The following is a 26,823-nucleotide window of genomic DNA, read 5'->3' as shown; positions in this document are numbered from 1 at the left end:
GGAGGTGTTGGAGCTGCTTTCCTTGGAGAAGAGAAAGCTATGGCAACTACTCTGCCCAGGACCATAAGAAACTACAAGGAGTTGTGAACACAGCCTAGTCCATCATGCAAGCTAACCTTCCATCCATTGACTCCGTCTATACTCTTACTGCCTTGGGAAGGCAGCCATCATCAAAGACCCCTCTCACCCCGGTTATAACTCTTCAGTCAGGAAGAAGATACAAACAGCCTAAACACGTTCCAACAGACTTAGGAACATCATCTTCCTCGCTGTTATCAGGCTTCTGAAATGGATCCCTCAAACTTTAAATCTAATGTTGATCTTGCTGTTTGTGCACCTTCTCTGCAGCCATAACATTGTATTCCTCGCTCTGTTCTCTGACCCTAATACATTTTGTATGGTATGATCAGCCTGTAATGCACACAAAACAAAATTTTTCACTGTTCCTAAGTACAGTGACATTAATAAATCGAATCAAAATAATGAAATGACTGATCACATTAAAAGGGAGAAAACTGTCCCACTCATGAAATTTACAAAGTAAGGACACAGATTTAAAGTAATTAGTAACATAAAAATAGGAGTGTCTGGCCTTTCAAGTGTGTTTGCATTCAATATGATCTAGTTGATCATCCAACTACCCTGTTCCTCCTTTTATCCCATACCCTTTCATCTCTTTAATCTAGGGATCAAGGTGAATGTAGTCCTAACCGATCCAGTCTCTCTTTGTACATCAGTTCCACAATCACAGGAATCAGACTAGTAACTCTCTGTGGGAGAAAGTGAGGACTGAAGATCAGAGTTGAAAAGTGTGGCGCTGGAAAAGTATAGCCATTCAGACAGCATCCAAGGAGGTGGGGAATCTATGTTTCGGGCATAAGTCCTTCATCAGGAATGTGGGGGTGGAGGAAGGGAGCTGAGAGATAGGTAGGAGTGTGGTGGTGAGGCTGGTGGGGGAAGGTGATGGTGATAGGTCAGAGGGGAGGGTGGAGTGGATAGGTGGTAAGTCTGTGCCACAGCCTCTAGCCAGAACATCCTTCCTCAGATAAGACAACCAAAACTGCACATACTACTCCAGCTTTAATCTCATCAACACCCTGTAAAGTTCCAGTAAGACATCCCTGTTCCTGTACTCAAAACCTCTCACTAAAGGCCAACATACCATTTGCCTTCTTCACCACTTGCCTGCTTACTTTAAGCAATTGGTACGCAAGGACACCCAGGTTTCGTTGCACCTCCCTCTTACCCAGTCTATCATTCAGATAATAATCTGCTTGCCCGGTTTTGCTATCAAAGTGGATAACCTCATTCATCCATATTACACCTCATTACTGTCCATCTGCCCACTCATATAACTGTCCACGTCACAGTTCACCTGCTCACCCAGCTTAGTGTCATAAATTGGTAAAAAGAGAGAAAGGTGATAGGAGGAAAAGGTGTTTCACGTTGAGAATGGTTGAGGTCAGCAATGTGCTACCTGATGGTATGGTGAAGCCAGGTTTAATCAGAAGGCAGGAGAATGGCATTAAGGGAAATAGTTGTTCACAAAGCACAGCCTGAAGGGCCAACGGCTTTCCTTCTGGACCATAAGACACAGGAGCAGAAATAGGCCATTCAGCCCACAGAGTCTGTTCAGCTGTTTATTGGCCGATTTGATAACCTGCAACTACATTTTCCTACTTTCTCCCCATAACCCTCAAATTCTTTACTTATTAAAAATGTCTATTTTAAATGTACTCCATGATCCAGCCTCAACAGACCTCTGTGGTAAAGAACTTTAAAACATTTGCTACTCCCTGGAGAGAAGTCAATTTTCCTCACATCTGTCTTAAATGCTGACCCTTTACTGAGATTTTGCTCACTGGTGTTGAACTCTTCCACAAGGAGTAACCATCACCTATCCATATTTGTCCTCTCAAGTCCCCTAAGAACCTTGTGTGTTTCAATAATGTCACCTCTCATTCTTCTAAACTCCAATTAGTACAGGCTCAAATGTACTCAACCTCTCTTACCTATGCATAAAACAAATGAACATTCTCTGGACTACCTTTACAGCACTGTATCATTTCTTAGATAGGGGACAATAACTGTATTCCAGGTGTGAATGAGTAGAAATATCCTCAATACAAACCAGTATTCTCGTTTTCCACACTGTAAATTTCTGTGATTCAGTATTAACTGTTACCCCACTTTCAGCTTTTAGTCTCACCTTTAGATCAATTGTCATCATGTACTGGAAAAAAAACCCTTGACCCCACCATACTTTCAAACTGCAGACCCATCTTCAACCTTCCTTTCCTCTGCAAAGTTAATAGAATCCCTACAGTGTGGAAACAGGCCATTAGGCCCAACAGGTCCACACCAACTCTCCGAAGAGCACCTCACCCAGACTCACTCCCCCAACCTTGTTCCTGTAACACTGCACCTCCCATGGCAAATCCACCTAACCTGCACACCTTTGGACCGTGGGAGGAAACCAGAGCACCCAGAGGAAATCCACGCAGACATGGGGAGAATGTGCACACTCCACACAGCCAAAATGTCCAAGGCTGGAATTGAACTCGCATCCCTGGCACTGTGCTGCTCTTGTTTACTTTTGCATACCCTAATCTGATCTATCCTCGGCCCTCCTATTCTCAACTACATGCAGTTACTGCACGTACACTGACAAGACCCTGTTCTACCACACTACCATCTCTCTTCATTCTTCCACTATTGCTAAAGTTTCAGTGACTATTCAGTACTGAATGCGTGGAAACATCCTTGAATCACAAATTTAGAAGACCATCGTTTTCTGTTGCTACAATAAATTCTGTTGCCCAGAGTCCATCCCTCTCCTGAACTGAAACTGAACACACTGTTCACAACCTTGGTCTCATACCCACACCATCACTAATACCACACATTTAGATTTCTGTAACATTACCTGCCTTTACCCCACCTCGTCTGCTGCTAAAACCCTCACCATGTTGCTACTACCTTCAGACTTGATGATTCCAATACATTGCTGAGCATAAAGTTATAGAGATGTACAGTACGGAAACAAATCCTTCGGTCCAACTAGTCCATGCCGACCAGCTATCCTAACCTAATCTAGTCCCATTTGCTAGCACTTGGCTCATATCCCTCTAAATCCTTCCTATTCATATGCCCATCCAAATTCCTTTTTAAATGCTGCAATTGTACCAGCCTCCACCACTTCCTCTGGTAGCTCATTCCATACACGCACCACCCTCTGAAAACTTTGCCCCTTCGGTCACTTCCATATTTTTCCCTCTCACCCTAAACCTAGGGCCTCTAGTTCTGGACTCCCCCACCCCAGGGAAAATACTTTGTCTGTTTATCCTATCCCTGCCCCTCATGATTTTATAAACCTCAAAAAGGTCACCCCTCAGCCTCTGACACTCCAGGGAAAACAGCCCCAGCCAATTCAGTCTCTCCCTATAGCTCAAATCCTCCAACCCTGGCAACATCCTTGTAAATCTTTTCTGAACCCTTTCAGGTTTCACAACATTTTTCCAATAGGAAGGAGACCAGAATTGCACGCAATATTCCAACAGTGGCTTAACCAATGTCCTGTACAGCCGCAACATGACCTCCCAAGCCCTATACTCAATACGCTGACCAATAAAGGAAAGCATACCAAACACTTTCTTCACTATCCTATCTACTTGCGACTCTACTTTCAAGGAGCTATGAACCTGCACTCCAAGGTTTCTGTTCAGCAAAACTCCCTTGGTAAAAACAATGACTGCAGATGCTGGAAACCAGATTCTGGATCAGTGGTGCTGGAAGAGCACAGCAATTCAGGCAGCATCCGAGGACAGGCAAATTCAACGTTTCGGGCAAAAGCCCTTCATCAGGAATAAAGGCAGAGAGCCTGAAGCGTGGAGAGATAAGCTAGAGGAGGACGTTTCGGGCAAAAGCCCTTCATCAGGAATAAAGGCAGAGAGCCTGAAGCGTGGAGAGATAAGCTAGAGGAGAAGGGCTTTTGCCCGAAACGTCCTCCTCTAGCTTATCTCTCCACGCTTCAGGCTCTCTGCCTTTATTCCTGATGAAGGGCTTTTGTCCGAAACGTCGATTTTGCAAAAACTCCCTTGGACCTTACCATTAAGTGTATAAGTCCTGCTAAGATTTGCTTTTCCAAAATGCACGCCTCACATTTATCTAAATTAAACTCCATCTGCCACTCCTCAGCCCACTGGCCCATCTGATCAAGATTCCATTGTAACCTGAGGTAACCATCTTTGCTGTCCAATACACCTCCAATTTTGGCGTCACCTGCAAACTTACTAACTATACCTCCTATGTTCACATCCAAATCATTTATATAAGTGACAAAAAGTAGTGGACCTAGCATCCTTGTGGCATTCCACTGGTCACAGGCCTCCAGTCTGAAAAAAATCCTCCACCACCACCCTGTGTCTTCTACCTTCGGACCAGTTCTGTATCCAAATAGCTAGTTCTCCCTGTATTCCGTGAGATCTAACCTTGCTAACCAGTCTCCCAAGGGAAACTTGTTGAACACCTTGCTGAAGTCCCTATAGATCATGTCCACGATTTTGCCCTCAATCCTCTTAGTTACTTCTTCAAAAACCTCAATCAAGTTCTTGAGACATGATTTCCCATGCACGAAGCAGTCCTTGTCTTTTCAAATACATGTGCATCCTGTCCCTCAGGATTCCCTCCAACAACTTGCCCACTACCGATATCAAGCTCACCAGTTTCTCGTTCGCTGGCTTTTCCTTACCATCTTTAATAGTGGCGCTGCAGCCACCACTGTGACTACCGACGATACAAACATCTCATCCAGTTATCTTATCTTATCCAGTTTTATGCATTTTAAGACATTCAGCACCTCCTCCTCTGTAATATGGACATTTCTCAGGATGTCACCATCTATTTCCCCACATTCCATATCTCCCATGTCCTTCTCCACAGTAAACACTGATGCAAAATACTTGTTTAGTATCTCCCCCATCTCCTATGGTTCCACACAAAGGCTGCCTTGCTGATCTTTGAGAGGCCCGATTCTCTCCCGAGAAGTTGTTCAGGGTGAGGACCAGTTCAGTCAGTCGAAGGAGGGTGTCAGTGGAAGGGTACTGGTCGGTACGGCGGGAAAGAAAGAAGCGGAGGGCTTTGAGTCCTTTGTGATGGGGGATGGAGGTGTACAGGGACTGGATGTCCATGGTGAAAATAAGGCGTTGGGGACCAGGGAAGCGAAAATCATGGAGCAGGTGGAGGGCATGGGTGGTGTCCCGAACGTAGGTGGGGAGTTCTTGGACTAAGGGGGACAGGACGATGTGGCCTCCTCTATATTGGGGAGACAGGCCGGCTACTTGCGGAGCGTTTCAGAGAACACCTCTGGGACACCCGGACCAACCAACCCAACCACCCTGTAGCACAACATTTCACCTCTTTCCACCTATCACATTTCTGACGCCCCTCCCCCAAGTCCCTCCTCCCTACCTTTTATCTTAGCCTGCTGGACAAACTTTCCCCATTCCTGAAGAAGGGCTTATGCCCGAAACGTCGATTCTCCTGTTCCCTGGATGCTGTCTGACCTGCTGCGCTTTTCCAGCAACACATTTCCAGCACACTTCTAAGGATTCACTCGATCGATCCTGTCTATACCTTACATATGCTTACAACTTTTTCTTAACCAAAATCTCAATTTCTCTAGTCATCCAGCATTCCCTACATCTGCCAGTCCTTCCTTTCACCCTTACAGGTATATACTGTCTCTGGACGTTTGATTTCTCATTTCTGAAGGCTTCCCATTTTTCAGCCATCCCTTTACCAGCGAATATCTGCCCCCAATCAGCTTTTGAAAGTTGTTGCTTAATACTGTCAAAATTAGCCTTCCTCCAATTTAGAATTTCAACTTTTAGATCTGGTCTATCCTTTTCCATCACTATTTTAAAACTAATAGAATTATGGGCACTGGCCCCAAAGTGCTACCCCACTGATACCTCAGTCACCTGCCCTGCCTTATTTCCCAAGAGTGGGTCAAGTTTTGCACCTTCTCTAGTAGGTACATCAACATATTAAACCAGAAAATGTTCTTGTACACACTTAACAAATTCTTCTCCATCTAAGCCTTTAACATTATGGCAATACCAGTCTATGTTTGGAAAGTTAAAATCTCTTACCATAACCACCCTATTATTCTTACAGATAACTGAAATCTCCTTACAAATTTGTTTCTCAATTTCCCATTGATTATTAGGGGGTCTATAATAACAATCCCAATAAGGCAATCATCCCTTTCTTATTTCTCAGTTCAACCCAAATAATTTCCAGGAATATCCTCCCTAAGTACAGCAGTAATGCTATCCCTTATCAAAAATGCCACACACCCCTTCCTTTCTTGCCCCCCTTTCTATCCTTCCTGTAGCATTTGTATCCTGGAACATTAAGCTGCCAGTCCTGTCCATCCCTGAGCCACATTTCTGTAATTTCTATGAAATCCCAGTCCCATGTTCCTAACCATGCCCTGAGTTCTTCTGCCTTCCCTGTTACGGCTCTTGCATTGAAGTAAATGCAGTTTAGTTGATCAGTCCTATCTTGTTCTCTGCTTTGTCCCTGTCTGCCCCGACTGTTTGCAGTCCCTTACATTCACCTCATCCCCACACAGAAATGTTAGATCACCCAAAACTATGCTGCCATCATAATTTCTCATGTTAAGTTGTGTTCATCTGTCATCCCTGTGCCCACTGACTACGTTAGCATATGGTTAAGTTAAATTAACAACAATCAAACTTGCTTTGTCAAACATAAGGTGGACGAGCTGGTGTTGGGCTGGGGTGGATAAATTTAAAAATCACACAACACCAGGTTATAGTCGGCAACAGTCCAACTGTTGGAATGTAACCTGGCGTTGTGTGATTTTTAACTTTATCAAACATCATCTTATGTCACCCTATCTCCAGTGTATAACTCTTCCTCACCCAACCTACTATGAAAAGAGTTGGTAAAAGCCCGTCCAGAACAGAAATTTAAAAGTGACAAACATTTCTCTTGGTTTGATTTGGCTGCATGTAAAATCATTCTTCCTCACTTTGTGGCAAAAGGAAGATTGCACATGCGCGGTGCTGCACCTAGCCCCATATAAAGATGGCCGTTGCACACACGTCTCACTGAATACTGTCCCCCAACAAAGATGGCGACAGAGGCTTGTTTTCGCCCCCCAAGAGACCCGCAGCCAACTCCCGATTTCTTTCGAATATGAAACCTGCAGTCTCTAATTCGGGTTTAGAGGACTACCAGGCGCTCGTGAAACCTCCGGATTCACAACAGCTTCATTACTATACTCGTTAATCTCTCACCTCTCCGCTTCGCCCTTCCAAAGCTTCGCGCTGTCAACCCTTCTCGATCACGGGAGCACTGCGCCTGCACGGCCCTCCTGGATCATGTGATTTTGTACGGGTTCCGATTGGTTGGAGGATCAACCGTGCGGACTTGGTCCTCCAAACCCGCCCCTTATTTCTATTGGTCTGGATTCACTGTCAATCACGGACGCCGCCATGTTGTCAAGAGTGGATGGGCAATTGGGATCTGGAACTAGGAAGAGAAACTGTCAATTTCTAAGTTCGACCTGGACATACAGGAATGTTTTGCGAGCTTCATTAAAGTAGGGTTCTCATTCGGAAAAATAAATAATTTACTTTGAGAGATGTTTTACTGGGGTAAACGCAGGAGGTTGACATTAGGTAATGATGCTTATTTGAAGAGCCAGTTCCTCTGTGATAGGCCAATAGCCTCTTGAGCACTTGTGTAATTCTGAGTTTGTACGAACCCTCTCTCATAATATCCCAGTAATGTAAGCATGGGAGAAATAATGAAGCATGTCTAACACAGAGATAATAGGATGCATATAACTGAATTGAATTAGCTTTCCTGTCAAATGAACTCAGGTGAGTACACAGAAAAGTTCATCTTGCCACCAACAGGGCAAAAGTGAGGACTGTAGATGCTGAAAATCAGAGTCTAGATTATAGTGGTGCTGGAAAAGCACGGCAGGTTAGGCAGCATCCGAGGAGCAGGAAAATCGACGTTTCGGGCAAAAGCCTGCCACTAACAGTGCTATTTTAAGCTCAAAGGTATCCTGGGTAAAAGTCAAATTTGTGTTAAACACATTGATCATATTAAATTTCTGATACAGATTAGATCCTTTTGCCACGACCTCCCATTCACCTGTCTCCAGTCTAAACCTCCAAGAGCAAGTACACGGAGCTGATAAAATTCTGTCAGTATGATTGGGACTATCCAATCAGTTGCCACTGCCACATTCCTTTCTTCCACCAGTCCACTGAGCCAAATTACCTCCAAATTCTTTTGTGTCTGCTTTGAGTTTGTATCTTTCTCTTTCCCTAATTGTCGTCCTGCACTTCAGACCTCATCTTGTTCATGAGACCCACCTCCCTATCCATCAACCATATTCTTGTTAAACTACTGGGCATCCGACCTCCCCACGTTAGCTGATGTTGCTAACGGTGCTCCCTCCTCTGGTTCTAGCATTCTTGTCTTTAAATCCACTGTCATCTCACATCCTGAAGAAAACCCACTTGTCATCATATCATCCTCAGATAGATGATTCATTGGCTGGCTGGCAAAAAAATCAGCACATGCATAAATTGGTCTTTGGCAGGAGTGGAGTCTCACAAGGATCTGTGCTGGAATCTCAACTTTTTAAAAATTATATCAATTATTTAAATCAGGGAAGCAATAGCATGGTAGCTAAATTTGCCAATGACAGCACCACAGGTAGGAAACTATGTTGTGACGTAAGGGAGTTTTTTAATTCACAGGATATGAATTGGCTGAGATTGTCCATCCCTGGCCGCCCTTGAAATGGTGGTTCTTGACAGTGGTCCTAGATTCTTGTTGTGCAAGCAAGTCCAGGGTTATTGAGGGTGGATGGCAATGTGGAATGCAAAAAGCAACAGCTCAACAATGACCTTACTGAATGGCTTAAGTGACCAAATGGTTTATTTCAGTTACCATTTTCAGTGTTCATATGTAGGGTGGGATGCATTCCACAGAGTATGTTTCTGCGAAAATTATGTAGAAAAGCAAGGGTTTTAGAGGGAATTGTAACAACTGCTAGGGCATCTCTCTCCTTGCCGTCACAGGGAAGATATTCACTAGGGTCATGTTTAAAAGACTCAATCCATTTGCAGCCTCAGTGTATTAAGAAGCACAGCATGGTTTCTGTGCTGGCAGATTGACAATGTCCAGGATTTTCCCTGTACACCATCTACATGGAAAGTTTACAGTTAGTATTCAATGTCAAATTCTGCTGGTTTCCAAAAAAATGTTCAAAATGTACTAAAATACTGTATTTGATTCCCACAGATAAGATTTAGCTTGAGGTTACCATGAAAAGATGAGAAACTCCATCCTCTTTAACTCTTTCCAGTCTAAGGAGGTCTGTGCAGCTTTTGTTTCCCTGTTGAAGCAAACCTTCTTAATTTTAGAATCACCGATGACTATAACACCCTTTTTGGACATTTATGAATCCCAGACTTTACAATTTTCCAAGAGAGTAAGAAAACATGTGGGAACTGAAATAATCAAGAGTAATTATTTCATCTCTGAATCTGAAGGTTGAGCATTCAAATCCACAACCACGACCATGAACATAACATCTAAGGTGATATTGTGATGCAGTAGTTAGTGAGTACTGCACTATCGGAGGTCCTGTCTTTCAAAGGAGATGTTCAACTATGGCCCCATCAGCTATGTTGGCTGTTAAAGTTCTCGTGAGGTTATTAATCTGAAGGGCAAGGGAGTTGCCACTGATGAGCTAGGAAGCTGATGAAGAGTCACCGAACTCAAATAACTGTTTTCTCCCCAGAGATGCTGAGTCTTGCCAGCAATTTCTGTTTTACTTTCACCAGGATGTTGCACTTTAGCTATGGAAAGAGACTGGATGAGCTAGTTTATGAAGCTTGTGAAGGGTTTATGCCTGAAACGTCGATTCTTCTGCACGCATTACTGATGAAGGGTTTATGCCCAAAACATCGATTCTCCTGCTCCTCAGATGCTGTCTGACCTGCTGTTTTTTTCCAGTGCCACACTTTTTCACTCTGGATGAGCTAGTAGTTTTCTTTGGAGCAGAGAAGGATGAAGAGGACCTGGGATAGAGATGATTAACGTTATGAGGGCATAGACAGGGTGAATTGAAAGCAGTTGTTCCCCTTAACTGAAGGGTCAATAACAAGGTGGCTTAATTTTAAAGTGGAAGGCAGAAGGTTTAGAGGGGACTTTTCACACAGATGATGGTGGAGGTTTGGAATGCACAACCTGGGAGGGTAGCCTCACACTCTTTATAAATTACTTGGGTGTCATAACATTCAAGGCTATGGGCCTAGTGCAGGAAAGTTGGACTACTCCAGCCTTGATGTGTCAAAGGGCCTCTTCTGTACTGTATGATTCTATGAACTGCTCAATATTTATCCCTCAACAAACATCATTGAGCAGATTGTCTGGTGAGAATCACATTTCAATTTGTAGGAGCTACTTTTCCAACATTGCAAATGTTTTCACTGTTATAAAGAATGTCATTTGATGTAAAACACTATGGGGCATCCTGAAGATGTAACAAGCACTATATAAATACAAGTCATAGTGATGTACAGCACAGAAAAAAACCCTTTGGTCCAACTCAAACATGCCAACTAGATTTCCTAAATTCATCTAGTTCCATTTGCCAACATGTGGCCTGTATCCCTCTAAACTCTTCCTATTCTTGTACCCATCCAGGTGCCTTTTAAATATCATAATTCTAACAGCCGCCACCACCATCTCTAGCAGCTCATTCCATATGGGCACCACCCTCTGCATGAAGACGTTGCCCCTTAGGCCTTTTTAAATCTTTCCCCTTTTACCTTAAACCTATGCCCTCTAGTTTTAGATTCCCTCACCCTGGGAAAAAAGACCTTGTCTATTTACCCTACCCATGGCCCTCATGATTTTATAAACTTTATAAATGACCCCTCAGTCTCTGACACTCCAGGGAAAATACACCAGCTATTCAGCCTCTTCCAATAGCTCAAACCCTCCATCCCTTCTAGAGTTTAACTTGATCGTCCCAATAGAAGAAAAAAATTTAACCACTTTGAACTCAGCACTCCTGCTCCATCCCGACTACAAGAGAGAGTCTTTCAGTTGAGTTGTTCCTTTCCAGTTCTGAATGAGGACAAGATGAACTGAGAAAAGACCCAACAATACAACAACCAGTAATAGGACACCAGTCATATTGAGTATAAAGGAAGATGGTTGTAGTTGTGGGAGCTCAGTCATCTCAGCTCCAAGTTATCACTGCATGGAGTACCTCAGAATAGTGTCCTAGGCCCAGTCATCTTGAGCTGCTTCATCAATGACCATACCTCCAGCATTCAGTCAAACGTGGAGATGTTTGCCAATGATTGCACAATATGCAGCGCTGTTCATGACTCCACAGATACTGCAGCAGTACATATTCATATGTGACAAAATCTGAACAATGGCCAGTTGGCAAGTATTGTTTGCAGGATAGGTGATGGCCTCGTGTATTATTGTTGGACTGTTAATCTAGTGACCCAGGTAATGTTCTGGGGACCTGGGTTTGAATCATGTAATGGCAGATGGTGGAATTTGACTTCAATAAAAATTTGGGATTAAGAGGCTAATGATGACCATGAATCTGTTGTTGGTTTTTGGAAAAACCCAAGCGGTCTATTGTATTTAGGGGACTCTCTAGTCAGAGGCACAGACAGATATTTCTGTGGCCAGCAGCGAAAAATCAGAATGATGTGTTGCTCAGAGAGGGTGCAGAATGTCCTCAAAGGGGACAGGGACCAGCAGGAGGTCATTGTACACATTGAACCAATGACATAGGAAGGGAAAAGGATAAGATTCTGAAGGGACAATATAGAAAGTTAAGCAGGAATTTAAAAAGGAGGGTAATAATATCTGGATTACTCCCAGTGCTACGAGCTAGTGAGGGTAGGAATACGAGGATAGAGCAGATGAATGCATGGCTGAGGAGCTGGTGTATGGGAGAAGGATTCACATTTTTGGATTATTGGAAACTTTTCTGGGTTAGAAGTGACCTGTACAAGAAGGGATTGCACCTAAATTGGAAGGGATTAATATACTGGCAGGGAGATTTGCTTAAACTGCTTGGGAGGATTTAAACAAGTAAGGTGGGGGAGTGGGACCCATGGAGATAGTGAGGAAAGAGATCAATCTGAGACTGGTACGGTTGAGAAAAGATGTGAGTCAAGCAGTCAGGGCAGACAGGGACAAGGTAGGACTAATAAATTAAACTGCATTTATTTCAATGCAAGGGGCCCAACAGGGAAGGCAGATGAACTCAGGGCATGGTTAGGAACATGGGACTGGGATATCATAGCAATTACAGAAACATGGCTCAGGGATGGGCAGGACTGGCAGCTTAATGTTCCAGGATACAAATGCTACAGGAAGGATAGAAAGGAGGCAAGGGAGGAGATGGAGTGGCATCTTTGGTAAGGGATAGCATTACAGCTGTGTTGAGGGAGGATATTCCCGGAAATACATCCAGGGAAGTTATTTGGGTGGAACTGAGAAATAAGAAAGGGATGATAACCTTATTGGGATTGTATTATAGATGCCCTAATAGTCAGCAGGAAATTGAGAAACAAATTTGTAAAAAGATTTCAGTTATCTGTAAGAATAATAGGGTGATTATAGTAGGGGATTTTAACTTTCCAAACATAGACTGGGACTGCCATGGTGTTAAAGGTTTAGATGGAGAGGAATTTGTTAAGTGTGTACAAGAAAATTTTCTGATTCGATATGTGGATGTACCTACGAGAGGAGGCGCCAAACCTGACCTCTTAGGAAATAAGGCAGGGCAGGTGACTGAAGTGTCAGTGGGGGAGCAGTTTGGGGCCAGTGACCATAATTCTATTAGTTTTAAAATAGTGATGGAAAAGATCAGATCTAAAACTTTAAAAGTTCTAAATTGGAAGAAGTCTAATTTTGACAGTATTAGGCAAGAACTTTCAAAAGCTGATTGGGGGCAGATGTTCGAAGGTAAAGAGATGGCTGGAAAATGGGAAGCCTTCAGAAATGAGATAACGAGAGTCCAGAGTCAGTATATTCCTGTTCGGGTGAAAGGAAAGGCTGGTAAGTGAAGGGAATGCTGGATGTCTAGAGAAATTGAGGATTTAGTTAAGAATTCCTCATATTACAGATGAGGAAGTGCTGGATGTCTTAAAACACATAAACATGGATAAATCCCCAAGACCTGATCAATTGTAACCTCAAACTCTGTGGGAAGCTAGGGAAGTGATTGCTGGGCCCCTTGCTGAGATATTTGTACTATTAATAGTCACAGGTGAAGTCTCAGGGTTGGCTAACATGGTGCCACTGTTTAAGAAAGGTGGTAAGGACAAGCAAGGGAATTATAGACCAGTGAGTCTGATGTCGGTGGTGGGCAAGTTGTTAGAGGGAATCCTGAGGGACAGGATTTACATGTATTTGAAAAGGCAAGGACTGATTAGGGATGGTCAACATGGTTTTGTGTGTGGGAAATCATGACTCATGAACTTGATTGAGTTTTTTGAAGAAGTAACAAAGAGGATTGATGAGGGCAGAATGGTGGACATGGTCTATATGGACTTCAGTAAGGCATTTGCAAGGTTCCCCATGGGAGACTGATTAGCAAGGTTAGATCTCATGGAATACAGGGAGAACGAGCCATTTGGATACAGAATTGGCTCAAAGGTAGAAGCCAGAGGATGGTGGTGGAGGGTTGTTTATCAGACTGGAGGCCTGTGATCAGTGGAGTGCCACAAGGATTGGAGCTGGATCCACTACTTTTTGTCATTTATATAAATGATTTGGATGTGAACAAAGGAGGTAAGTTTGCAGATGACACCAAAATTGGAGGTGTGGTGGACAACGAAAAGGTTATCTCAGATTATAATGGGATCTTGATCAGATGGGCCAGTGGGCTGAGGAGTGACAGATGGAGTTTAATTTTGATAAATGCGAGGTGTTGCATTTTGGGAAAGCAAATCTTATTCACGTAATGGTAAGATCCTAGGGAGTGTTGCTGAACAAAGAGACCTTAGAGTGCAGGTTCATAGCTCCTTGAAAGTCGAGTTGCAGGTCGATAGGATAATGAAGAAGGCGTTTGGTATGCTTTCCTTTATCGGTCAGAGTATTGATTATAGGAGTTGGGAAGTCATGTTGCGTTTGTACAGGACGTTGGTTAGACCACTTTTGGAATATTGTGTGCAATTCTGGTCTCCTTCCTATCGGAAGGATATTGTGTAACTTGAAAGGGTTCAGAAATTATTTACAAGGATTTTGCCAGGGTCGGTGGATTTGAGCGATAGGGAGAGGTTACTAAGCCTGTGGCTGTTTTCCTTGGAGTGTCGGAGGGTTGATGGTGACCTTATAGAGGTTTATATAATCATGAAGAGCATGGATAGGGTAAATAGACAAGGTATTTTCCTTGGGTTGGGGAGTCCAGAACTAGAGGGCATAGGTTTAGGGTGAGAGGGGAAAGATATAAAAGAGACCTAAGTGGCAACTTTTTCATACAGAGGGTGGTGCATGTATGGAATGAGCTACCAGAGGAAGTGGTGGAGACTAGTACAAGTGCAGCATTTAAAAGGCATCTGGGTGGGTATATGAATAGGAAGGGTTTGGAGGGATGTGGGCGAGGTGCTGGCAGGTGAGACTAGATTGGGTTGGGATATCTGGTCGGCATGGACGAGTTGGACCGAAGAGTCTGTTTCCATGCTGTACATCTCTATGACTCTAAGTGGATTTTAAAAAACTTTGTGTCCTCTTAATTTGGAGAAGGCAAGAAATTTAGCAGTGTGCTTGACAAAAAGCTCATTTATTTAATCTATAATCCAGCATATTAAGGGTTACGGGGAGAATGCGGGTAAGTGGAGTTGAAATGCCCATCAGCCTTGATTGAATGGCGGAGTGGACTCGATGGGCCGAATGGCCTTACTTCCGCTCCTATGTCTTATGCTCTTATGGTCTTATATTAAACTCCAGCCCAGTTACAGAGATGATTAACATAAACTGAAACAGCTGCCAAGTGTCAAAATGAATATAGTTCAGTCTGGATGTGACTAATAGCAGCAAAAATAGCAGAATCCAACCCCTGGAATCACTTATGGACTTGCTGCAATTTCTATAGAATGAATGAATGAGTGAATCCCTCCCACACACACACAAACGGATCACTCCACAATGTGAACTTGCTGTTCTCTCAGCCAGAGGGATGGGTGGATGAATCCCTTCCCACACTCATAGTAAGGGAATGCTTCCCTCCAGTGTGAACCCGCTGGTGAGTCAGCAGGTTCTGTTTGCTTTTAAAACTCTTCTCACAGTCCAAACACTGAAAAGGTCTCATGTCAGAGTGAACGCGTTGGTGTGAAGTGAGGTGGGTGAGCTGAGTGAATCTCTTCCCACAGTTCGAACAAATAAACGGTTTGGCCCCAGTGTGAACTCGCTGGTGTGCCAGCAGGCTGGATGACTGAGTGAATCTCTTCCCACATTGTGAGCAGGTGAATGGCCTCGCCCCGCTGTGAACTCGCTGGTGAGTTAGCAGATCCATTTTAGTTTTAAAGCTTTTCTCACACTCAGAACATTGAAAAGATCTTGTCTCAGAGTGAACACGTTGGTGTGATGTGAGGTGGGTGAGTTGAGTGAATTGCTTCCCACATATGGAACAGATGAATGGCCGCTCACCAGAGTGAATTCTCCGATGTTTGCATAAGCTGGAAGACTGAGTGAATTCCTTGCCACACTCTGAACAGATGAATGGTCTCTCCCCAGTGTGAACCCGCTGGTGATCGAACAGATTGCATAACTGAGTGAACCCAATCCCACATTCGGAACAGATGAATGGTTTCTCCCCAGTGTGAACTCGCTGGTGTGTCAGCAGACTGGACAACTGAGTGAATCCTTTCCCACATGCAGGGCAGGTGAATGGCCTCTCTCCAGTGTGAACCCGCTGGTGTGTCAATAGATTCTTCTTGCTTTTAAAGCTCTTGTCACAGGCAGGACATTGAAAAGGTCTCATGTCAGAGTGCACAACTTTGTGTGAGGTGAGGTGGGTGAGTTGAGTGAATTCCTTTCCACACTCAGAGCAGGTGAACGGCCGCTCCCCAGTGTGTGTTTTCTGGTGCTTGTGTAAGCTGGATGACTGAGTGAATCCCTTCCCACAATCAGAGCAGGTGAACGGCCTCTCTCCGGTGTGACAGCGTCGATGAATTTCCAGCACAGATGGAGATCTGAATCCCTTCCCACAATCCCCACATTTCCACGGTTTCTCCATGGTGCTGAGTATTGTTGGGACTCTGTAGGTCAGATGATCAGTTAAAACCTTGAACACAGAACACATGTAAGGTTTCTCCCTGCTGTGAATGGTTACATTGCTTTTTCAGGCCGAGTAACTGGTTAAAATTCTTTTCACACAGCGCACTGGAATATCTGCTTTCAGGTGTGTGTGTTTTGGTGCCTTTTCCAGTCACACTGATGTTTTTAGTATTTACCTACAAACAGAGCAGACAAGCATATCTCCCTCCATATTCAAAAGCGAATTATATTCAGTGATTTGAATGGCACAGTCACATGTTGATCTGATGTCTGATTGGAGTTTCTGCCTGTAAAAGGAATTGACAGTGTCAGTATCACTATCAGGCCTAGACAGAAATTCACAACTGACCACTCTAATTATCATGAACTGCCTTTCCCTTCTTGTTCCAATAAACGTATGGTTCAATCAAACTAAAATAAGCCAATATCAGCAACTAATCCTGAAATAAGAAAATTAAACATGACCAGCTGAACTAGAATTTGTTCCCAGTATCCACGAGACACTCCGACTCCCTCCACCTGTGGAAGGAGCATACCAGTGAACTCTATACACTTCTGACTCCAGGGGCACCTGGCCATGAGATGAATCATGGAAAACAGACCACCAGCCAGAGCAATCCCAAACTATACCCCACTCTCCCAGCACTCACCTACTTTGGCAAACACTGATCCTGGATTTACAAATGGCTGGGTGAACCATGACCAAGAGCGTGGTCCGGGAGAAGAAACTCTAATGTAACCCAGTCCCCTTCACATTTTACTGCTCCTCGGATGCTGCCTGAACTGCTGGGCTCTTCCAGCACCACTAATCCAGAATCTGGTTTCCAGCATCTGCTGTCATTGTTTTTACCCCCTCCACATCAGCCGGGGACGAGGTGTCACCAAGCGTTGAGCAACAGCACCTTTGAGCCACAGGACAGGGGCTTCAGCTTCTCAAACTGGAAGAATCTATGGGCCCAGGGACAACCTGTTTTTTGGGGGAAATTTTTCAATTAAATTGAAAGAAAGATTGCTAAAACAAAATCTAACGACCGTCTACAATTTTTTTTTAAATTATCCATGAAGGGAAAATAATCAATCAAGTAGGTTTATTCTTCGCTTGCGTATAACAGAGCGCTAGAATGCACATTGTATTGCTTCATCTGGAGTCAAAAAGAACTGACACCTCGAACCTTGCAGATCCACAGCATTGAATTTCAACGGGCAGCACGGTGGCACAGTGGTTAGCACTGCTGCCTCACAGCGCCAGAGACCCGGGTTCAATTCCCGACTCAGGCGACTGCCTGTATGGAGTTTGCACGTTCTCCCCGTGTCTGCATGGGTTTCCTCTGGGTGCTCCGGTTTCCTCCCACAGTCAAAAGATGTGCGGGTCAGGTGAATTGGCCATGCTAATTGCCCGTAGTGTTAGGTTAAAGGGGTAAATGTAGGGGTATGGATGGGTTGCGCTTCGGCGGGTCGGTGTGGACTTGTTGGGCCGAAGGGCCTGTTTCCACACTGTAAGTAATCTAATCTAAATATGTTAACGCAAGTGTTAAACACCTAACCAAAAGATGAAAATAACTAAAGGAAACATTGCTTATTAGAAAAAATATTGATTTTTTTTGCATATTTTAATACTTTTTTAAACATGCTTGCGCTGACTGGAAAAACCAAAGGCAGCAGCCTGTGAAAAAAAATCCCTCACCAAGATGGCAGGCGGCCGGTGACCAGGGTCATTCCTTTACCAAGATGACGGCCGGTTGCCTGGGTAACCCGGTCTCACCCCGGGAGGAAGCCCCGCCTTCCTGCGCGCCCCGATTCCCTCTCATAAGATGGCGGTCAGTGAGACGGCTCCCCTGGGCCCTGTGCCCGCTCGCAGGATTAAACGCAGGGCCTATTTGCGCTTATTTGGGCAGTCAGATCCCCCGCCCCTGCCATCCAGTAATTGATAAATCTGCCAGGCCGCAGCGCCGCGGTTTCCATTCCTACCATGTCTCCTCCCGCCGCCCGAAATGTCCACTCTTCCTGGAGCTGGCCCCGTGGCGGAGACTGAGCATGCTCCGAGCACATGCCGTTCCTGCTCCTGCGCCTGCGCTCTGGGTACCAGAACAATAGTAAGGAAGGGAATGGATGAAAAAACCACCATTGACCTCATATGCTCAGTCACAGAGGGATGTACAGCGAGCGTAATCCTAAACTGGTCAATGTTTTATAAACCTTTCATCTCTGGAATGAATCTAGTGAACTTTCTCTGATCTGCATCCAATGCAATTATATTCTTGGGGATCAAAACTATACACAGTACTCCAGCTGCAGTATCAGAAATGCCCTATACAGCTGCAGCAACAGGGGAGGGGCGGTGCGGTGGCTCAGTGGTTAGCATTGCTGCCTTACAGGAGTTTGCACATTCTCCCCATGCCTGTGTGGGTTTTTGCCGAGTGCTCTAGTTTCCTCCCACAATCCAAAGATGTGCAGCTTAGGTGAATTGGCCATGCTAAATTGCCTATAGTGTTCAGGGATGTGTAGGATAGGGGCGTTAGTCAGGGGTAAATGTAGAGGAATAGGCAAATGGGTCTGGGTGAGTTAGTGTGAACTAGTGTGAACTCCGGAGGGTCAGTGTGAACTTGGTGGGCTGAAGGGCATGTTACCACACTGTAGGGATTCTATAATTCTACTTTTGCACTGAAGCATTTTGAAGTTTCTCTCCAACAAATTAAATAAATGTGATTTCCCTCTCACAAAAACATGTTTCATGTGTCTGATTAGCTTGATCTTATCCAAGTGCCTTATCATTATGCCTTAGGGATAGCTTCTAACATATTTCCTGTGACAGATGTAAAATTAGCTGGCCTGTAGTTTCCTACTTTCTGCCTTGCTTTTTGAATGAAGAAGGTACATTAGTTATATTCCATTTTAACTGTATCTTCCTCAAATATCATGAGTTTTAGAAAAGTATAACTCATGTACCAACTATCTCACCAGCTACTTCTTTTAAGACCCTAGGATGAAATCCGTCAGGATCTGCTGATTTATCGACTACTGTTCCAATGATTTACAGAGTATTGCTTCTATGGTAATTGTAAGTTTCCTGAACTCTTTCCCCCCCCACCCCCTTTCAACTCCTGAAACAGGGACGTTACTTATATCCTGTCTTGTGAAGACCAGTGCAAACTATCTAAATAAAAGCAAATTACTGCGGATGCTGGAATCTGAAACCAAAAGAGAAAATGCTGGAAAATCTCAGCAGGTCTGGCAGCATCGGTAAGGAGAGAAAAAAGCTGACATTTCGAGGCTAACTGACCCTCTGTCAAAGCTTTGACAAAGGGTCAGTTAGACTCGAAACGTCAGCTCTTTTCTCTCCTTACAGATGCTGCCAGACCTGCTGAGATTTTCCAGCGTTTTCTCTTTTGAGTGCAAACTATCTGTTCAATTTGACTGCCATTTCTTTGTCCTCCATTACTAAGTTCAAGACTCATTTTCTACAGGACCAATACTTACTTTGTTAATTCTCCTTTCTGAAGAAACGTTTCCTCATTGTTTTTATAATTTTTTGCTAACTTTTGTAATCTGATTTCTTCCCTAGGTATTAATCTTTTAATAATGTTTTGCTTTTTTTTTAAGATTTTTTATATTCTGTCCAATCTTCTGACCTTTCATCTATCTTTACACAATTGCATATTTTCTTTTACTTTGATTCTATCTTTAACTTTTTTATTTAACCACAGGTGATGGGTCTGTCCCTTAGATTTTCTGTGCTTTCTGGAACATACCTTTAAATACGTACCATTGCATCTTTATTGATCTAAGCCAAAACTTAAATTTCCAATTCACTTTCACTAGCTCTGCTTTCAAAGCCTCATAATTGCCCTTGCTTAAATTCAAAATAATAGTCTTGTTACCCACACGTTTTACCCTTAAACAGTAGGTAATATTCAACCATATTATTGTTACTGCTATCCAGAGGTGTTTTCACTATGAGGTCAGTTGCAAATCCTATCTCCTTGGTCGAAACCAGGTATAGTTTAGCCTGATGTCTGGTTAGTGATATACAATGCTGGTCTAAGAAATTGATCTGACAATATTTAATGAATTCCTCATCTGGATTATATGTTTCCATCTGAATGTTCCAGTCTATATTTACATTAATGTACCCCATAATAATTGTTGCTCCCATTATTTCTTCTTTGACACCTTGTCCTACCATGTAGTTATTGTGAGGGGACAGTACACAACTCCCATAAGTTACCTCTTGCCTTTATCATTCCTCACATCTATCCAGACTGCTTCTATAACCTGGTTTCCTGAATTTAGGTCATCCCTCTCTATTGTGCTCGTTTATCTTTTAATTAAAAGAGCCACTCCTCCAAGCATTCTCAGCTCCCTATCCTTCTGAAATATCATATATTCTTCAGAAGCTTTTGAGATCCCAATCCATGTCATCATGCAGCCACAACGCAGTAACAGCTGATTTTAATCTTAATTTGTACTACTAATTCATCTGTTTGTTTCAAATGCTATATGCATTCAAATACAATACCTTAAGTGTTGTCCTTTATTCATTTTATAACCTCTAGCCTTATCTGCTGATTTGCTCTTAGACCTGTCCATTCTTGTCATTATCTATTTAACATTTCCCACATTAATTCCTTCCTCTATTACTTTCTTCCCTATTCTTTTGAACAGGGAAAGCTTCCCAAATATGGGTCTTTGACTCCACTAATTTATTTAAAATGCAATCAAGTTCCAAGATTCCAGACCCCAAGCCCCAGAGGGATACAAGCCAGTCCAAATCAGACTTGCTAACACTTGATTCACAACCCTGTGAAATGGAATCACTTGACAACCCTAAAAATTGGCCAACTGTTTCTAGTCAGACTTTACAAATGACTAACCATGGACATCAGGTTTGTGACTTAAAACAAAAACTAACAATTTATTATCAAGAATGTTTCTCTAAAGAACCCAAATGAACGTCAAGGCAATCTAATTAATATCCATAATCTAAGCTTCTTTCATCACCAAACATTACTTTCACAAAGACCGACATTTTTAATATTTAGGAATATATTTTTAAAAATAATCATAATTCGCCAGTTTGTAACCATTTCAACAATGCCAAGCTTTCACAAAATCTATTAGGTTATATAAGATGTCTTGTTTGAATTCTGAAGTCACCAGTTAATACAAACAGCTTGTGCAAACTTCCAGAAGCTTTTCCTGATTTTTTTACAGACTGGGATTCTTTTCTCAGGACTTTGAAAAAGTCAATAACTGAAGAGAGCAAAACAAAATTGCAGCTTCCAAAGCAAGACTGCCTCCTGCTGAAAAACAAGTCAAAATCAAGACCCCCTTTGGCTTTTCTCTGTGGTTGGCTGGCCAGCACTGGTCCTCCCTTGACTGAATAATTCAACATCCCTGGGGCATATCAATATCTTGGTACTGGTCTATCTGCAGTATTCTGAAAGCAGTATGTTCATTATCTTTCCAGGCCAGTTCCCAACAGCAAACACCGGTCTTGCGCTCTCTCCTTTAAAATAAAACAATTTGCTGTTCAAAATCAATTCTTAACTATAGTTCCAAACCAAAAATGAGAAATAAAGAAAAATAATTATGGTTTCAACATGTGCAACTTCATGATGCACTTCTACCTCAGTAAAATATCCTGAGCAGAGTTATCAAACAGTATTGCAGAGTCACAAAAAGGAAAAATAGGGCATAACCATGATTAAAAGATAAATTTTAAGGGACGTCTTAAGAAGGGCATAGAGAGGTTGACAGGTTAAGTTCTTTAAGAAGGGAATTAAACTGCAACAAGATTTCAGCAGCTAAAAGTACAGCTACCAATGGTGTAGCTAAAATATTGGTTGTGCAAGAGGTCAATGTTAGGACAGGTATCTTAGAGGGCTGGGAGCTGGAGGATTTCACAAACACTGGGAGTGAGAAGGACCATACAGAAATTGAAAACAGTGATGATAACATTAAATCTGAGATGTTGTTAGGAGACTTGAAGAGCACTAGGGTGATATGCGAATAGGGTAGAATATTGAAGGTCTGTCCCGTCAATTCCTTTTCTTGTCTCCTCTTTTTCTCTCCTCTGTCTTTTTTCCTCTTTGGCCAGCGGTCCATGGCATAGTGGGGACAGTGGCCAATGGGCCTGCAGCAGTGCGGGGACAGCAGTGACACAGAGCGGGGATGGCAGCCTGAGGGGCAGCAGCAAATCGGGGGCAGCCAGTGGCCCAGAGCAGAGCACTGAGGGAATGGCAGCCTGCATCCTGAAGCGGAGGTAGCTTTTGGTTGGGCAATAGTGGGGCCCGGTCGGACCACATGAAAGTGTTTCTAGAAAGAGTGTAATGTCTATCTCTCTAGCCTTATTTCTTATTTTCCTAATTTATCTTATACTATGCATATGTCTAATGTAGTATAACGTTTTTTCTTTATTTTCTCTATCTTTTTTGTGCCGAGGTACTTTACACCCAAGATGACGCTGTGTGCCATGTTGTTTCACTGTACCCATGTTGTTTTGTAACTTCGGTACACAATAAACCTAACTCTAATATTAACTGTGTTAGGATTTGGGCAACGGATCTTTCGATGAGCTCAAGAAACTGGTGGGTCAAATATGGGAGGTGGCCAGGACTGCATGGCGATGGCCCAGTCAACAGGGAACAAGGGGGTCCAGAGTCACCGTGTTTTAAGTTCTCATCTGTGTTTTTCTCCAAGGATGTGGTCACCCCTCCGGTCCCACAGTACTCTGAGATCTCTGTGCTCATAGAATTCAAGCCTCTGGAACTTTCCTGATTTTAATCACTACACCAAAGGTGGCTGTTCTTTCAGACTCGACAGTGTGGTGCTGGAAAAGCACAGCAGGTCAGGCAGCATCCAAGGAGCAGGAGAATCAATATTTCGGACATCAGGAATCTATTTTGTTCCTGATGAAGGGCTTATGCCCGAAACATTGATTCTCCTGCTCCTCGGATGCTGCCTGACCTGCTGTGCTTTTCCAGCAATATGCTCTTAACTCTGATCTCCAGTATCTGCAGTCCTCACTTTCTCCTGGCTGTTCTTTCAGCCCAAGTTGTGGAATTTTCTCCTTAACCTTCCCACCTCACTTTCCTTTAAGGTTCTCATTAAAACTTCCCTGCATGACCAACCATTTAGTCTGCTTACGTATATTCTTACATGGCTCATTGTCCAACATTGCTTTGTAAAATTCCTGTGAAAGCCTTCAGGCCATTATATTCCATTAAAATTGTGATAGAAATACAAATTAGTTCTGTTGAGTTTGATGTATACTTCTGTTCCATCATCATCATGCTGAAAATCACAGCGTCACATGCCACAGGTGAAGTGAGAGTGACGGCCCTTGACATCAAGGCTGCATTCAACAGAGTGTGGCATCAAGGAGCCCTGGCAAAACTATAATCAATGGGTTTCAGAGAGCAAACTCTTTGATGGTTACAGTCACACATAGGAAGATGGTCGTGGTTGTTGAGGGTCAATCATCTCAGTTCCAGGGCATCTCTGCAGGAGTTATTTAGGGTATTTTCCTAGGCCCAACCATCTTTAGCTGCTTCATCAATGACCTTCCCTCCATCATAAGTCCAGAAGTGGGGATGTTTGCTGGTGACTGCAAAAATATTTGTGTTGTCTGTAAACATGGGTGAGGCACTGAATGACTGGAGTGTGATTAATGTTGTGCCTGTGTTTAAGAAGAGATTCAAGGAAAACCTATGAACTATAGACCTGTGAGTCTGACTTTGGTGATGGTTCTTGAATATCATAGAATCTCTACAATGTGGAAACAGGCCCTTCAGTCCAACAAGTCCACACCTACCCTCCAAAGAGTACCCACTCAGACACATTCCCCATCCTATTAGTCTACATTTACTCCTAATTAATACACCTAACCTACACATTTTTGGATTGTGTAAGGGAACCCACAGGGACAATGTGAAAACTCCACACAGACAGTCACGCTAGGCTGGAATCAAACCCAGGTCTCTCGCGCTGTGAGACAGCAATGCTAACCACTGAACCACTGTGCTGCCCCAGATGTTGCTAGAAATGATTCTGAAACATAAGATTTATATGCATATGGAGATGTAAGGAATGATTAGGGACAGTATGCATGGGTCCATGTAAGGGAAATCATGTCTCACAAATTTGATTGAGGTTTTTGAGGAACAAAATACAAAGATTGACGAGGGCAGAGTGGTGGACATTGTTTACTTGGATTTTAGTAAAGCCTTTGACAAGGTTCTGCGTGATAGATTAATTAGTAAAGTTAGATCATGTGGGATTAATGGTGAACTTGCTAATCGAATACAAAATTGGTTAAATGACAGGAGATGGAGAGTGACGGTGGAGGGTTGTTTTACTGATGGGAAACCAGTAACGAGCTATGTACTGCAGGGATCAGTGCTGGGTCCATTTTTGTTTGTCATTTATATAAATGATTTAGATGAGAATATAGAAGACATGGTTAGTAAGCTTGCGGACGACACCAGGATTGGTGGTATAGTGGACAGTGAAGAAGATTAGTGAGTTTTCAGAAGAAGATTATTTAAGATTACAAAGAAATTGTGATCAGTTGGGTCTATGGGCTGAAGAGTGGGAGATGGAGTTTAATTTGGATGTATGTGAGGTATTATGTTTTGGTAATACGAATAAAGACAAGATGCCTCAGTGGTTAGCACTGCTGCCTCACATCACTAGGGTACCAGGTTCAATTCCAGTCTCGGGCGACTGTCTGTGTGGAGTTTGCACATTCTCCCCATGTCTGCACAGGTTTCTTCCGGGTGCTCCGGTTTTCTCCCACAGTCCAAAGAAAGTGCAGGTCAGGTGAATTGGCCATACTAAATTGCCCATAGTGTTAGGTGCATTAGTCAGAGGGAACACGGTGGCACAGTGGTTAGCACTGCTGCCTCACGGCGCCAGAGACCTGGGTTCAATTCCCACCTCAGGTGACTCTCTGTGTAGAGTTTGCACATTCTCCCCGTGTCTGTGTGGGTTCCCTCCGGGTGCTCCGGTTTCCTCCCACAATCCAAAAATGTGCAGGTTAGATGAATTAGCTATGCTAGATTGCCCGTAGTGTTAGGTGAAGGGGTAAATGTAGGGGAATGGGTCTGGGCGGGTTGCGCTTCAGGGGTCGGTGTGGGCTTGTTGGGCCGAAGGGCCAGTTTCCACACTGTAAGTAATCTAATCACGTCTGGAAATGGGTCTGAATGGGTTACTCTTCGGAGGGTTGGTGTGGACTGGTTGGGTCGAAGGGCCTGTTTCACACTGTAGGGAATCTAAAAAAAAGACTTATACAATTAAAAGTACGGCTTGGGAAATGCTGCAGAACAGAGACACCTAGTGGTTCAGGTACATAATTCTTTGATTGTTTGTATGACAGATAGATAAGGTGGTCAAGAAGGCATTTAGCATACTTTCCTGCATTGCTCAGACCTCTGAATATAGGAGTTGAGGTTGTACAGGATGTTGGTGAGGACTCTTCTGGAGTACTGTTTCCAATTCTGGTTGCCCTGTTATGGGAAGGATATTAATATGGAGGGGGTTTAGAAGAGATTTACCAGGATGTTGCCAGGAAAGGACGGTTTGAGTGAGGCTGGATCGCCTGAGACTTTTTTCACTGGAGTGTAGGAGATTAAGAGGTGACCTAATTGAGGTTTATAAAATAATGAGGGGTATAGATAAGGTGAATGGCAGGGGGCATATTTTTAAGTTGAGAGGAGAAAGATTTTAAGAAGATGAGTACGTGTATGGAATGAGCTGCCAGAGGAGGTGGTGGAGGCTGGTACAATTGCAACATTTAAAAGGCATTTGGTGGGGATCTAAGATGGCGGCGATCTGAGAAGATCACACTGCAGAGCTTCGCATCACAGCAGGAGCAGGACGGTCCTTTAACCCACCCAACCCAGGTCATCAGGATTTCTTGGGGCGTTGGAAAGATTGTGGAGCCCCAAGAAACATTTAAAAATTGACTTACCTGTATTTTCAGCTGTCCAGAAATGCCTAAAAAGGGAGGAGGAGCATCCGAGGCCGGGCCTGCAGCTCAGCCTGCAGCAGCCCCGGAGCCGATTACTCTCCAGGTCCTGGTGAACCAGCTCTCGAAATCTTGGGAGATGTTGGGGAAACCATGGCTCCAGTCTCTCTCAAGCTGCAGAAGCATGAGCAGCAGCTGGGAGACCTGGAGAAGAGGACGGATGAGGCGGAGCACATGGTCACAGTGGTGGAAGCTGATGCCAGTTCATTCAAGGAAGAGATCCAAGCCCTGAAGACGCAGGTTCGTAATTTGCGTGACCAAGTGGATGATCTTGAAAACAGGGGCAGGAGAAAAAACATTCAGATCATCGGTCTGCCCGAGGGTAAGGAAGGTGAGCGGCCTGCGGAATTTGTTGAAGAGTGGCTTCTGAAATTCCTTGACGTGGAGACTAGCATGAGAGGATTGAAGATAGAGAG

General features: G+C 43.6%; 2 protein-coding genes and 1 pseudogene across 3 annotated transcripts in view; 1 reads left to right on the top strand and 2 right to left on the bottom strand.

The window, feature by feature from the left end:
• LOC122543903 overlaps positions 1-7,669 on the bottom strand; it is an 88,318-nt pseudogene extending 80,649 nt beyond the window's left edge.
• The window catches only part of LOC122543902 (zinc finger protein 229-like), a 93,937-nt gene that overhangs the window by 30,729 nt on the left and 36,385 nt on the right, over positions 1-26,823 (top strand). The window lies entirely within an intron of this gene.
• On the bottom strand, positions 14,745-18,638 carry LOC122543888 (gastrula zinc finger protein XlCGF8.2DB-like). 2 transcript variants are annotated; one of them, XM_043682751.1, is made up of 2 exons: positions 18,065-18,638; positions 14,745-16,667 (listed from the first exon to the last, which is right to left on the bottom strand). In XM_043682751.1, exon 2 carries the CDS (start codon positions 16,403-16,405, stop codon positions 15,269-15,271), a length of 1,137 nt encoding a protein of 378 aa, XP_043538686.1. In that variant the 5' UTR covers positions 16,406-16,667; positions 18,065-18,638; the 3' UTR covers positions 14,745-15,268. The 2 variants fall into 2 exon arrangements, with proteins under 2 accessions (XP_043538686.1, XP_043538685.1); XM_043682750.1 differs by having other exon boundaries at positions 18,349-18,638.

This window comes from Chiloscyllium plagiosum, chromosome 45, assembly GCF_004010195.1.
Source record: "Chiloscyllium plagiosum isolate BGI_BamShark_2017 chromosome 45, ASM401019v2, whole genome shotgun sequence".
Classification (NCBI taxonomy): domain Eukaryota; kingdom Metazoa; phylum Chordata; class Chondrichthyes; order Orectolobiformes; family Hemiscylliidae; genus Chiloscyllium; species Chiloscyllium plagiosum.
Note: the sequence above shows the minus strand (reverse complement) of the source record. Positions and strands in the feature narration are given on the sequence as shown.